General features: G+C 42.8%; 1 protein-coding gene across 2 annotated transcripts in view; it reads left to right on the top strand.

Moving 5' to 3' along the window:
- DTNB (dystrobrevin beta) overlaps nucleotides 1-13,912 on the top strand; it is a 425,808-nt gene that overhangs the window by 359,120 nt on the left and 52,776 nt on the right. For both annotated transcript variants that reach the window (XR_003941631.1, XM_030198634.1), the window contains one exon: nucleotides 5,359-5,448. Coding sequence is in view for 1 of the 2 variants with exons in the window: in XM_030198634.1 (XP_030054494.1) it covers nucleotides 5,359-5,448 (90 nt within the window). In the remaining variant the exon portion in view is untranslated. The remainder of the gene's footprint in view (nucleotides 1-5,358; nucleotides 5,449-13,912) is intronic.

Here is a 13,912-nt window from a genome sequence, read left to right as displayed (position 1 = left end):
GGTAGCGAAGGCGGGACAGAGGCGTTCCGGGGCGTGGTTAACAGATGGACTTCCGCGCCTGATAATGGAAAGAAGCAAGACGTCCCCAACGAGCATTTAGTCCACACAAAGTTGGTCCTGTTTTTTTCACGACCAAGCTTCCAAAAAGTGCCCAAACTGACCAGATGACCACCGGAGGGAATCGGGGATGATCTCCCCTGTCTCCCCCCAGTGGTCACTAACCCCCTCCCACCCTAAAAAACAAACTGTTTAAATATTTTTTCCAGCCTCTATGTCAGCCTCAAATACCATACCTAGCTCCATGACAGCAGTATGCAGGTCCCCCGAGCAATTTTAGTTTAGTTGGTGCTGCACGGGACCCATGCAGAGAGCAAAAATCGGAAGAAAAAAAAACATGCAAGTGCAGTCAGGGACGTCCAAAACAAAAAACATGCAAGTGCAGTCAGGGACGTCCAAATTAAAACAATAGTAATAGGGGGATTCAAACCAGCCACCTTCTGATTACAAGACTTGTGCTCTAACCACTGCACCACTTATTCAGTTGCTTAGACATTCCTTCCCTTTCCATTAAGTCCCTCCAAGTTTCTGTCAGCCAATCACAGCTCATTTACCTGACATCGGTGTCAGCTAAATGAGCTGTGATTGGCTGGCATTTAAAACAAACATTAACTTCCTAGTTTTAATAATTACCAGATTGCTTTCTGCATGTAAAGCATATTTAACTGCAGAAAAAGGCTTTTATAAAGGGCATAGTTCAGGTAGAGCAGAAACAGAATTAAGACACATTTTATAAATTTCAAGTGCACCCCATGCTTTTACACTTTTCTTCAGAACAGGTATACATTTGTGCATCAACATTTGTACGCTATTGGGGTAGATTCTGGGATCCTATTTTATAAAGGTGCATAGGTACTTCTGTTGCCTTTATAAAATAGGCTTTTTCTGTGGTGTGAAGTGAATTTGAAGGAAAGATCTAAACATGCTGAACATGGAGCTGCCAAAAGAATTCCAGGATAAAGCTATTTAAGAAAATATTAGTGTATTTGAATATCCCATGTGGCAGTGTCTAGTTCCTTGATTAAGCAAATTGCTGAGGAAGGCCACTGTGAGGTTAAGTCTGTAGCAGAGACTGGGGAAAATGTTGATTGTTCAACAATTTCATGTTTACTCCTCAAGCATGGCCTCCATGGAAGGGTATCAAGAAGAAACCCATTTCTGAAGAACATTTATGGGACACTGCATAAATGGAGAACAAGGTTTTGTAGCATGAAACCAAAGTGAAACTCTGTTTTATGCCATACATACCATTTAGCATTGAGACCAAACGCAGCATATGACTCTGCTAAAATAAACAGTACAGTAAATCATAGAGGTGGCAGCATTTTGCTGTGGGAATGCTTTTCAGCAGTAGGAACAAGGAGGGTTTTAACAATTGAGGGAAAGATGGATAGTGCAAATTATAGGCAGATCATAGGTGAAAACTTGTTCCAGTCTTTCATAGACCTGAGACTGGGAAGAAATGATCTGGTTCCTAAAATTTTTGTTTCTTTTAAAACATTGTTCCTGTTGCATCCTTTTCTCACCCGAATCTTGCCTAGGTGTACCTTGATTAGTCATGATAGATAGGGCTCTCCTTTTAGGTACTGACCAATTAGTAATGAGGGAAGGGGGATCAGCCTCTGTTCTCTGCAGATCCCCTGTGGGTGCCGGGAGCTTCAGCTTGTCCTTCCCATCGATCCCTTTTTCTGTATCTCTGATTGCTTGCTGAGCATAGATATAATTATTGGCTAATTCAACAATTTGGTAAAATGGTGGTTCCTCATATCTGTACCCAAGTAAAGCTGTCCCTCTCTCAATCAAAGGGTAAGCCAAACTTGATTAGTTCCTTTCCTATTGTACCCCATTCTTATGACAAAGCACTATGTGTATTTTTGTTGTACGTCTTCTCTGTTTTGATTTTATTGTTTATAGGAGTTGGGACTGTCCATTATGGAGATAATGTGCATTTTCTGCTATTTTAAAATTGAATGGGAGTGTAAGTGCATAAAATAACAGGTGTACAGAAATGTAGTATATACTTTTATGCAGCCTAGGCATAGGTACTCCTGGATGGGGCAAGGGCAGATTAGAATTTGAGACTATGTGCAATTCAGGCATAGGTACTCCTGCAGGGTCAGTTTGGGCGGAGCAAGGGCAGAATTGCGATACATAGATGTACAGACACATGCTTGCATCTGCTTTTAAATTTAAGTGAGAGCATATGTGCACTGCTGGGGATAAATTGGCAACCTATTTTTAAAGGCACATAAGTGCTTACATTGTTTACATAAAAAGGTGCTTTTTTGGATAGGCATCCTGTTATAAAATTACCCCCACATATTTTTATATAGCATTGTGGACATTTGTTATATGCTGTCCAAGTGATTATTAATAAATGAAGTTCATCAATACTACAGATGAGATGCTTGAAGGAAAACATTTAAAGCAGTGATATATACTGTTATGATTGGGGTCTGAACCCCTCTCAAACTTACCTCTTTCCTGGGGGTCAGCTTCTTAGCTGGCTTCTGTTTCTTTTCTCTTTCCTTTCTGAGCTGGCTCTCAGTGTTGCCAGGTGGGAAATTTTTTTCCCACCCAATCCAGCACAAAAACCGCCCAAAACCTACCCAAACCCCGCCCCTGACACCCCCACCCCCGCGTCATCACACCCGCCCCCGCCGTCATCAACCCCGCCGTCACCGGCCCCGCCTCCCACGTCACTGGCCCCGCCTCCCATGTCATTGGCCCCGCCTCCTACGTCACTAACCCCGCCCCCCGTGGCCGAAAAAGCCGCACAAAAAACCGCCCTGAAGCCCAAAAAACAGCCCAAAAAACCGCAACCCGCCGCGGGCAAAAATTTCCCGCGGCGGGTCGTGGAAAACCGCCCAATTGGGCGGTAAAACCGCCCACCTGGCAACACTGCTGGCTCTGTCTCTCTGTGCTGGCAGCTTCCAGCAGCATGGGGTTAATTGTCTCACTTCACTACAGCTGTTTGTGTGTTGCCTGAGTTGCTCTAACTCTCTTTGGGGGTACTGGCTTCAAGTGTTTCACGGTTTTGCATTGGTGTGGGTTGGGCCTCTCTGGGTCAGTGTGCTTTTGCCTAGGTCTAGGGAGTGTGACATCATCAGGGAGGGCCTTGATAAGGAAGTGGTGTTGTTTCCTTCAGGGCCTTTGCAACAGTTGTGTTTGCTTTAGGTAGGGTGGTGCAGTGTGCACTGGTGTCTATGTGTTTAGCTTTCCTGCTTTTCCCTTTGGTTCCCCTGCTTTTCCCTCTTGGTTTTGGAAGCATTGCTGTGTGTAGGGCTTTGGAAGCTCTGTTGCTGATAGAAGTACTTCAGGGTTTGGTGTTGTTAGGAACACTGCAGAGTTTGCTGTTAGAAGTACTTCTGGTGTTTGTGCTATTGCAGTCTTTGCTGTTGGTGTTTGGTGATTTAGAATCACTTTTGGCTTATGTGTTAGCTTCCCTTCTTTTTCCTTGTGGCTCCCCTGTCTTCCCTTTTAGTGCTAGGAGCTCTTCTGGTTGCTTGCCAGAGTAGTGCTTAGGAAGCACCTTGTTAGTTGTATCTAGCTTGCTAGAGCAGTGCTTAGGTAGCTGGTTAGTTCTGTGTTTAGCTTATTAGTGTAAAGCTCTGCTTGTAGCTTGGTGCTTAGTAGCACCTGTGTTAGCTTTGTGTTTAGTTCCCTGCTCTGTTAGTCTAGGGCTTAGGAAGTCCCTTTCTTGAGCAGGGATTAGGAGCTCCTGTTTAGTATAGGGCTTAGGAAGTCCTTTTGTCAGTTTACTGTTAGAAACACTCCTGCTGGTTTAGGGCTTGGGAGCACGTAGATCAGTTTAGGTTTAGGAGCACTTCTGTTTCCAGTCCTGGTCCCTATGTCATCCGGTATCCAGTAAGTCCTGTCGGCTACTCGAACCCAGGAGCTCAACTTCTGGGGGGCTTAGTAGCTAAGTGCAGGTGAAGCTGTGTGGACCAGTCCAGTGTGCTCCAGTCCCGTGTTCCAGTCCTGTGTCCTCCAGTCCGGGGGACCAGTCCAGTGTGCTCCAGTCCAGTGTGTTCCGGTCCGGTGTGTGTTCCAGTCCGGGGGATTGCAGTCCAGTGTTCCAGTTCTGTGTCCTCCAGTCCGGGGGATTCCAGTCCATGTGTTCCGGTTCGCTGGGCAGTGCCTGCAGTCCCTGCCGGTGTGCTTACCCAGTGTTGGTTGGTGGGTTTTGCCTGCTGCTGTCGCTCCTCGTCAGCAGCCCAAGGGCTCACGTTTGCTCCAGAGCCCAGTCCCGCGGGCTCTGAACCTGAGAACCTGACATATACACAGCTATATATATGTAGAGAGAGAGAAAAAACAGTTGATATTAAAAAAAAAAGTGTCTGGCAGGATTATTTGGTTGACTGAGGGTTATGTTCAGAATGCTTGTTATAAATAAGGCTTCTGGTTTTCCATTATAATCAGAAAACCCGGATAAAAGCACCATCAACTGATGGGGAATTTGGGTTCCCCCCTTATAGTTGAAAAATCCTGAAAATTGGCCTTCTTTGTGCTGATCTGGTGGCAGCTGGATGACATCATCAGAGCAGTAACTGTCTCTTTCTGCCTCCTATCTGGCAATATCAAACTTAACTGCACCCACATGAGCCTGTGGAAAGTAGTTTCAGGAACATCAGCGGGATTTCAGAAGACAAAGAGGAACAGGTGGGGTTAGCAGTCACGGCAATAGGCCAAAGGGAGATCTAAAAGAAAGCTGGGATATCAGCAACTGCACAGGTCAAAGAAAGGTGCTGTCTATTGTCTATACATCCGGCCCCATTACCTTGATATAATATTCAACTCTTCTGTTAACTTTATCTCTACTTGTTTCTGCCTGTATACATAGCGAAGACTTCCACTGTGATAACTGGGCTGACATGAGGGAATAAAAATAGGGGAAAAAACCTTGGGTAGTTGTGATTGAAGACTTATGTGCCATACTTTTAGAAAGATTGGTTCCAAACAAGCTGAAAGTCCAATGAAGCAGAAGAAAACTTTTGTGCCAAAGCAAATAAATATGTGATGCTAAAATTTCTTCAAATAGAGATTTTTTTAAATATATTTTCTGTCTTAGGAATGTCAGTGTATATTACACCTTTATTTTTCAGTACCCATTTCATATCTCACTGCACCCCAAATCCTACATGTCCCTTGTGACCATGGATATTAGTTTGTTCAAGTGGTTTTATAAGCAGGCTGTGTTTCTATTATGTACAGTGAAACAAATACTTATTTTTTGACTGTGAAATTGTTGACAAAATGTTCATAAAATGCTTAATTTTCCTGCCCATATTTTCTTTGCAGGTACAAGGAGAAATCTCCACAATGATTTACTGGTAGCAGCAGATTCAATCACAAATACTATGTCATCTTTGGTAAAGGAACTGCATTCAGGTGAGCTAAACACCTTTGCTATGCAAAGAAAAAAATCTAATTCAGATGGCACTTTTTGTACGTTGAATTCAAAAACACTTTACAGAGTTAGAAATCCCAAATTAACCACTAGATGTGTTTAAAAAGGGGGGGGGGGGGGGGGGGGAGATGAGCCTTTGTACCATAAACACAGGCTTCAGTAGAAGGAACCATTTAATATATTTATTTTGATTTGGCTCTCCACTTTTCATTGGTAGATCAAGGCAAGTTCCATTCAGGTACAGTATGTATTTCATGGTCTTCCTGCAGGGCTGTTGCACCCATTATGCAGACTGGGTAGTCATAGGGGGGCGGTGGAGCATCCGGACCCAGAGTCAAGAGGATTTATCTTCACATGCTGACTGTTTTCTCTTTCATGTCTCCCTGATCGCTTTGAGAGTGAGCACTGCAACTAAAGAACTCTGAACTTTCTTCCCTCTGCTACCCCCAACCCCACACACCCTCAACAGGAGAAGTGTTACTTAATCCTCTTGAGAGGAGCAAGGCCTATTCAGGAAAGAAGCAGATACTGTATTAGATGCTGCTTCTCCTGCTAGTGGAGATTGGGGAAGAAGGTCAAGTAGCCCTGCTGGCTGCTGCAACTGCACTGGGAATGGAATGGGATGAGATTAGAAGAAGCATGATGAGAAGAGGGGACTGTGAAAACTTAGGGGGAGAGTAAGGGGCACTCAATGAGCTTATTATGAGGGTAGGTTAGAGGGGCCACTGTAAACTTGGAGGGGAGGGGGCAAGTGAGAGAGGGCACTGAGTTTTGGGATTGAGAGAGAGCACAATGAAAACTTGGGTGGGGAGGGAGTAGGGGAGCACACAGAGTCCTTGGGAGTTGATAAGGAGAAGATGATATAGAGGGTCAAAGAGAGAGCGAAAGACTTTGTGAATGAGGAAGGGCTAGGGAAAAGGAGTAGGCAAGGATGGATAGAGGAAGGCTGGTTACTGAATGGAGGGAAAGAGAGAAAGGGCCCAGGATGTGGGGATGGAAAGGACACTGGAATTGAGAAAGCCAGAAATAAATCCAAGGGGATAATATGGGGAGGGGGGAATGGGGCGTGGAGGATACAGCTTAGGAAAAAGAATGAATGAGAAAGCAAGGAGAAAGATGAAAGGACTGAAGCAAAGGAAAAGAATGAGAAGAAAGATCAAGTATTACAATATCCACTCTGAAAGAGAAAGGTGAAGAGAGTGTGAGAACTAAACTGGAAAAGAAAGAAAACCCCCAGAAAAAGAGAGATTAAAAATGCTTTCAGGACCAGAAAATGATGCTGAGACAGAAAATCAAACTGGAGACATCAAAGGTTGAAAACCTTTGGGGTTGTTTTTTTGTTTGTTTTTTTACCTTTCAGAGAATATTGGTAACTCATTAATGTAAAATATCCTGGCAAGCCAGTTCAGAATCTCTAACATAAATATGTCTTGCACAGAATATGTACGTATTGGGAATAGTTGGATTATATTGGCTAATATGACTTTTTCTAATGCATAATTAATTCAGTTGTGTCTGGGACACACCTGTCAGCACAGAGATTTTTAATTGACTCTGAATTTTTTTGTGTTAACAAAACTTGAAGAATACGTTTTTTGTTCTCCAAGGACAAGCATGATATTCTCACATAGTTTATTAGTTTTACTATACCGCCTTATATAATTTGAACATCTGGGTGACATCATCCACAGAGGCCAGTGCCCCCACCGCACATGCGCGGGTGCCTTCCTGCCTGATTCTCAAGCGCGGAACCAGCAGTCTATTGTTTTCCACAGAGAAGTTGACTTTTTAATCTCTTCTCAGTGCTTCAAACATTTTCCTTTTTGGTGCCTTCCCTTTTTTGGGACATTTTTTCTCCATATTCTTCTTTTATCAGTATTAAGTTGTTCAAATTATGTATTTTTTCAATTATTTTCATTTTTCAACTTTCAGCCTTTTCAGGCCTCTGAGCTCTTCTTTTGCCCAGGCAACATTGACTGTTTTCGAGTATGTGACTACTCAACTGCCCCGAGCCATAGAGCCTTTTGACCTATTGTCGGCCATTTTTCCTTCTATGTCAACGAGGGTGCCGAGTAGCTTTAGTAAATGTACTCAATACAATAGGACTTTTTCAGGCACAGACCCCCATAACTGGTGTGTTCAGTGCTTGGATCCTGAACACCAGGGTATACACTGTAGTGTCTGCCTACGCATGCAGCGAAGACCCTTAAAGCCCACAGAGTCCAGCAAGAAAACCTTGGTTCTGCATCAACATTGGCATCTGCGTCGAGCATGGCAGGAGATTTGATACTTGATATGGAATCAACATCAGGTGCATCAACGCAACATCGAGAAGGTCCGACATCAGACTCTGTACCGCGTACCTGTAAGAAACCCATGTCCTCATTGGTACTGTATGCAATGAGGGCCTACAGCGTAAAAAACCTAAGAAGCATCACCATCATTCTCCCTCCAGGCACTCAGCCTATACCTCCCCTGCATCTATGTCCTTGATACATGGGAAGTGCCCATGCCACAGTGACTACTCTCTTTCTCTCCAGATCATTTCTCACTGAGAGCCTTCGAGGTCTTCAAGATCTCCTATGCCTGCCCAGGTTATAACTCAGGCTGTGTCCACACCGCTTTCTGAGCCGGTACCGACTCTTCATAAGGAGATCCAAGCTGTTCACAAAGAGCTTTCAGGGCTACTACATTCGCAGTCCTTTACAGGCTTACAGGGGGCTTGCGCCAGCCTCATCCCAGCCCTTCGATATATCGGAGAGACTGTCACTGGAGAAATCCTGCACGCTGGCTTGGCATCGACCATCCAGTGCAGATGAACCTGTCCGACGCTTGCATCAGTATTGCCAGAAGAACTTTCTCCAACTTTGGAGACTTACCTCAATGCAGAGCCGATGCTCTAGTCAATACTCTTTCATGTACTTCCCATGAACGGTACTTTGAAGAGTCGGACTCGAATCTCTCAGCTGAGGGAATCCTATGGCATTCCATCTGATCCTTCTCTGCCACCTGAGAAATGTAGGTTTCCTCCTGAGAATATATCTTTTCCTGACTTTGTGAAATGGCTCACGCCATACCTTTTAAATTGGGAACAGAGGAAAAACCTCGTTCAGAACTTTTTGAGGTTCTAGATTATGACTCTCCTCCTAGAGAAGGAATCACTGTTCCACTTCATTCAATTATGAAAAATATTCTGGGAGACTCTATTGACAGGTCAGGTAGCCCTAACGAAAATTGATACAATGTACAAGATAAAGAAATCCACTGGATTTGAGGAAACACAATTACCCCATCATTTCTTAGGTGTGGAATCTGTCTTAAAGTGCACTTTTGCTCCTCCAGGAAGAGAAGCTAGAACATTAGACTTTTTTGGCAGAAAAACTTTTCATGCTTCAATGCTCACCAATTGCATATTGGATTATCAATTTTATTCCTCAATTTACTTAAAATCTCTAATACAGAGTACTCTATCTTTAGTGGAATTCCTTCCCCCTGATAAAGCTGAGGAATTCCATAATCTTCACAGAAGACTTCTTGACTGTTATAAATATCTGGCAAAGGAAGCCTTTGATATCTTTTCACACATCTCCACCTTAGCAGTGGCAATGCGACATCTCTCGTGGCTCAGGGTCTCTGACCTTGAATCTGCTGTCCAGGAGCATATAGCAGATGTCCCTTGTTGTGGAGAAAACCTGTTTAGAGACAAGGTTGAAGAAGTGGCTGATCTGATTAAAAAAACATACAGATACTATAAAGACACTATCCAGGCCACAAACTTCTGCTACTTCTAGAAGATTTGCAGAAGGACATCAATACTCCAATTACTATATGTCTAAGCATTGTTACACTCCTACTCCTCCACCTCACCTCAAAGGACTACGCTCTAACACTCATGTCCAAGGCAGCAGTGGGGTCAAAAATCCCAGACACCCTCTCAATCTAAACAACAGCCTAATTTTTTTACTCCTTCCTAGAGATTATTGCCACCGTACAGTTGTCTGTGCCAAACGACCTCCTGGTTGGAGGGAGGCTTATTCTTTTCCAACAGAGTTGGCCTCTCATAATGTCCAGCCTTTGGGTGCTACACACCATTCTCCATGTCTGCACTCTGCATCGGCAAAAAAGACCTCCCAACCATCCACCAAGAGAGTCTCATTTCAAATCCCTCCAAGTGAATCTACTTTGAGAAGAGCTCTCAGCTTTCCTCCAGCAGAATGCAATAGAAATGGTTCCATCGGACAGAAGTCGAGGGTGCTATTCCAGATATTTTCTCATACCAAAAAAGATGGGGGAGTACATCCAATTCTTGATCTATGAGATTTAAACAAGTTTCTACTCAATGAAAAATTTTGCATGGTATCCCTAGGGTCACCACTTCCCATGATACAACTCAACTATTGGCTTTGCTCTCTAGATCTCAGAGGCAAACACGCACATACCTATTCTCCTTGCACACAGAAAGTTCCTCTGCTTTCGCTGTGGAACTTTGCACTATCACAGTATCAGATCAGTACCCTTTAAAGACAAAGACACATGAAAAAGAGTCTTGGGGACAAAAGGGTACCTCTTAAAACAAAGAAGACACCGGTGACACAGTGTAAGGGGTTTATCGTATTCCTTCTAAATTTTGCCTTGCCACTTATTATGAGCCTTATAGGCAATGCAGTATGCTGAAAAGATGTGCTTGGAACCTAGCTAGCAGCTCGTTTGTTTGTGGTCCACCCGGACCTCTAGAAAATAGAATGGATTCCAGTCAAAGGCTCAAAGAGGAAATGAGCGATATTGTTCAACGTTCCGGACTAACCGACTATGAAAAGGCCAAATGATATTCTGCCGTGTTACAGCGCTTCCTATCGCTTGCCAGACGGGGCAAAATGGAAATTTAAAAAATAAATCTGTATCTACCCAAAGAAGGTCATAAGCAGACAGATGCTCCACTAGATAATAACGGGGTGCCTGACTCTGTTCTTCAGGAAATATTAAAAAGAAATGATTGGCCATCCAAATGGCAGACGACTTTTAATATGAGCAAGTGTGAAGTGATGCGTGTGGGAAAGAGGAACCCAAACTATAGCTACGTGATACAAGGTTCCACATTAGGAGTCACTGCCCAGGAAAAGGATCTAGGTGTCATAGTGGATGATAAATTGAAACCCTCTGCTCAATGTAAAGCGGCGTCTAAGAAAGCAAATAGAATGATAGGAATTATTAGGAAAGGAATGGAAAACAAAAATGAGAATGTTATTATGCCTTTATATAGCTCTGTGGTGTGATCGCACTTCGAATACTGTGTGCAATTCTGGTCACTGCATCTCAAAAAAGATATGGCAGAATTAGAAATGTTACAGAGAAGGGCGACGAAAATGATAAAGGGAATGGGACAACTTCCCTATGAGGAAAGGCTATAGGTCTATAAAATACTGAGTGGAGTGGGAACGGCTATACGTGAATTGCTTGTTTACTCTTTCCAAAAATACTTGGACTAGGGGGCACACAATGACACTACTAACTATTAAATTTAATACAAACTGGAGAAAATATTTCTTCACTCAACATGTAATTAGAGTCTGGAATTTATTGCCAGGGAATGTGTTAAAAGCAGTTAGCTTAGCAGGGTTTAAAAAAGGTTTGTTTCATAAAAGAAAAGTCCATAAGCCATTATTAATATGGACTTGGGAAAATCCACTTCTTATTTCTAGGATAAGAAGCATAAAATCTATTTTACAGTTCTGGGATCTTGCCAGGTACTTGTGACCTGGATTGGCCACTGTTGGAAACAGGATACTGGGCTTGATGGACCTTCGGTCTGTCCCATTATGGCAATTCTTATGTTATAGGAAAAATGGAGAACTCTTGCTCGGTAAGCTATCAAGGCACAAGGATGTGACGACCTAGGATGCCAATGGGACTTTTGTATTCAAGGAGGGGTACCCCATCAGTGGTTCTAATCTTCTCAACCTGGTTTGCGGGGCTGTGCAGACAGACGCTCTTTCTCAACAGAGGAAAACCTGTAGGTAGGGAAGAGTTCATGTGGTCCTTAGCCAAACTGTGTGCTCTCCACAGTAGTCGGCAACGCGAGTAACAGGTTTCTGCTCAAGCTTCTTAACGAAAACCCTGCAAAATTCATTACATGTGTTAAAACTAAAGAAACCCTTCCCCTTAAAAAAGAGAAACCTGCGAAAACTGTAAACCTCCCCTATAAGAAGCAAGCTGTGTTGAACTGACACCGCTGCTTAAATATGTAAATATATATATATAAAATACTTTGTATACAGATGCAAGACATCAGACCCGTGATTTATTTTCAGAGTTTTATTTATACGCTGTATGGCACTCTCTGTAGGAAACACATCTCTGGAGGTTACAAAACAGACCTTGAAAAGATCTACACATAGAATTCTTTCTTTGTTATTTTTCAGAAACTGTAACACCATTTCATCATTTTTCATAGGTTCCTTAGCATATAATTGTAAAATATATACTGAAGTTTGTCTTCATTCTTGGCAAGCCTATCCTCTAACATTATTGGGCAAATTCATCTCTATAACATTATTTGTTCCTAAATGGTTCTATGTTTTTCAGATGGTGCCTCTTTATCTCAAAGTTACTAATGAGAAACTGTTTTATAAACAACTACAGACATATTTATGGCAGGGTAAGAGGGGCCCGCCTTTCTGTGTGCATCATTGCTTCCCCTAGAAACAAGGGGTCCTGGGCCTCTTGAATATCTATCTAACAGTCAGTTGTGGTATGTGGCATATCAGTGATTGGTTCAGGGACACCTCTGTGTTTTCTGCTACCTCTATTGAGCTTTATTAGAGCATGAACATTTGAGCGCATATCTACATGCTGTGCCACCTCACTCCATCTCCACTGTGAGTTCATATATCCTCTATAAGCCCTTGCGACAGGTCTGGAAGTGGGTCTGCTGCTTTCACAAAATCACCACCCAATGGACACCTCTGTTACCTATTCGGAAAAATGGAGCCCCCCCCCCCCCCATCCCAGACTTGCCCTCCTTTGTGACCTGAGAACGTTGTCGCACTATATATCTTTTTCAAATACTAGATGATAATGGCCGTATGAAGGCCTTTACTGCTTTACGAGAGGAATTTTGTTTGGCTCCTACTGAGGTGTTTGCCTATCTTCAACTAAGCCACTATATGAAAGCCTTTCCTGTTGCTTCTTTGCACTCAAATGTATATGATCAGCTGGAGACTGCATACACTCTTAATTCTCAACTGTACGTTCCCTTGAGGTTTCACCATCATCATCTTCAAGATCAGACTGATTCCGTGGGTTATACTAACTTGGTGAATGTGTGGTTGTCTGATCTCGGTGTGCCAGTGGATGCCGAATGGCTTTGTGTAGGCCTTAAGCGCTTACAGTCCCATACTGATAATATAACCTTCTGGGAAATGCAATGCAAGTTGGTGATGCACACCTATGTCTCTCCTAAAAAAGCTTATAGAATGTGCTTTCAAAATAATTTGGACTGTCCTAAATGTGGGCCCCCAGTTGCCACTCTGGCCCATCTGTTTTGGTCGTGCCCCTCCATTGTATCTTTTTGGAGAAGTGTTTTATGTTTTTTACAGGTAATCTAGACTGTTTCAATTCCTTATGCTCCTCGTTTGCCTTCTGGGGCTTTTCCCTAGCTTCACGCTATGAAAAAAGGAATCATGTGCTTTCTGCACTGGACCGTCCTTCTTATAGTGAAAAATATCCTCCAGCAATTGCTGTGGCCTAGAGCGCCTACTCTTCAGACGTGGTATTCTGAGATGCTTAGCACTGGCGCGGCATTATATACATGATCTTGACTCTGTAGCTGGTGTTCAATTTCAGGCTACTTGGGAACTATTTTGGCTGACTTTACTTCTGTAGTGAGGAGCCATATTCGTAATAGTTAAGCTGTTTTAGCACTGATTACTTCCTACACTTTTTGCTGTGGGATTAAGTGGTTGGGCACAGGTGGTTAGGTGGAGGGGAGAGAGTATGGTTGGGGGTTCATTTTTTTTTTCCATAAATGAGTTATGCATGTATTTCCATTTCTGTTGCTACGTTCAAATTTCTCTGTAATGTCATGTCATTTTTGCTATTTTTGAAGTATTGGTGTTGTTCAATAAAATTTGCTTTAAACATAATTGTAAAATATTTTCAAAAGACACATCTTTATAGCGGTGGTATAAGAAAAACATGTAACCGCAGGTAGTCAGTAGAGGGTGTTGTAACTATTTGTTGTGGTACATGATAGTTTTACAGTGCTACATATGTTATCAAACAATTAAAAAAATGAAAAACAAAAACATATACGATTACCCAATAGGGAAGGCCTGTACAAAAAAGTGTGTTTTCAATGCTTTCTTAAATTGCTGCAGTGTTGAAATCAGATGTAAATAACCAGGTAGCTTATTCCATAACACTGGTCCATTGATTGAAAATGCAGTG

Source organism: Microcaecilia unicolor, chromosome 3 (genome assembly GCF_901765095.1).
Source record: "Microcaecilia unicolor chromosome 3, aMicUni1.1, whole genome shotgun sequence".
In the NCBI taxonomy this organism is placed as follows: Eukaryota; Metazoa; Chordata; class Amphibia; order Gymnophiona; family Siphonopidae; genus Microcaecilia; species Microcaecilia unicolor.
This window is presented reverse-complemented; position numbering and strand designations above follow the sequence as displayed.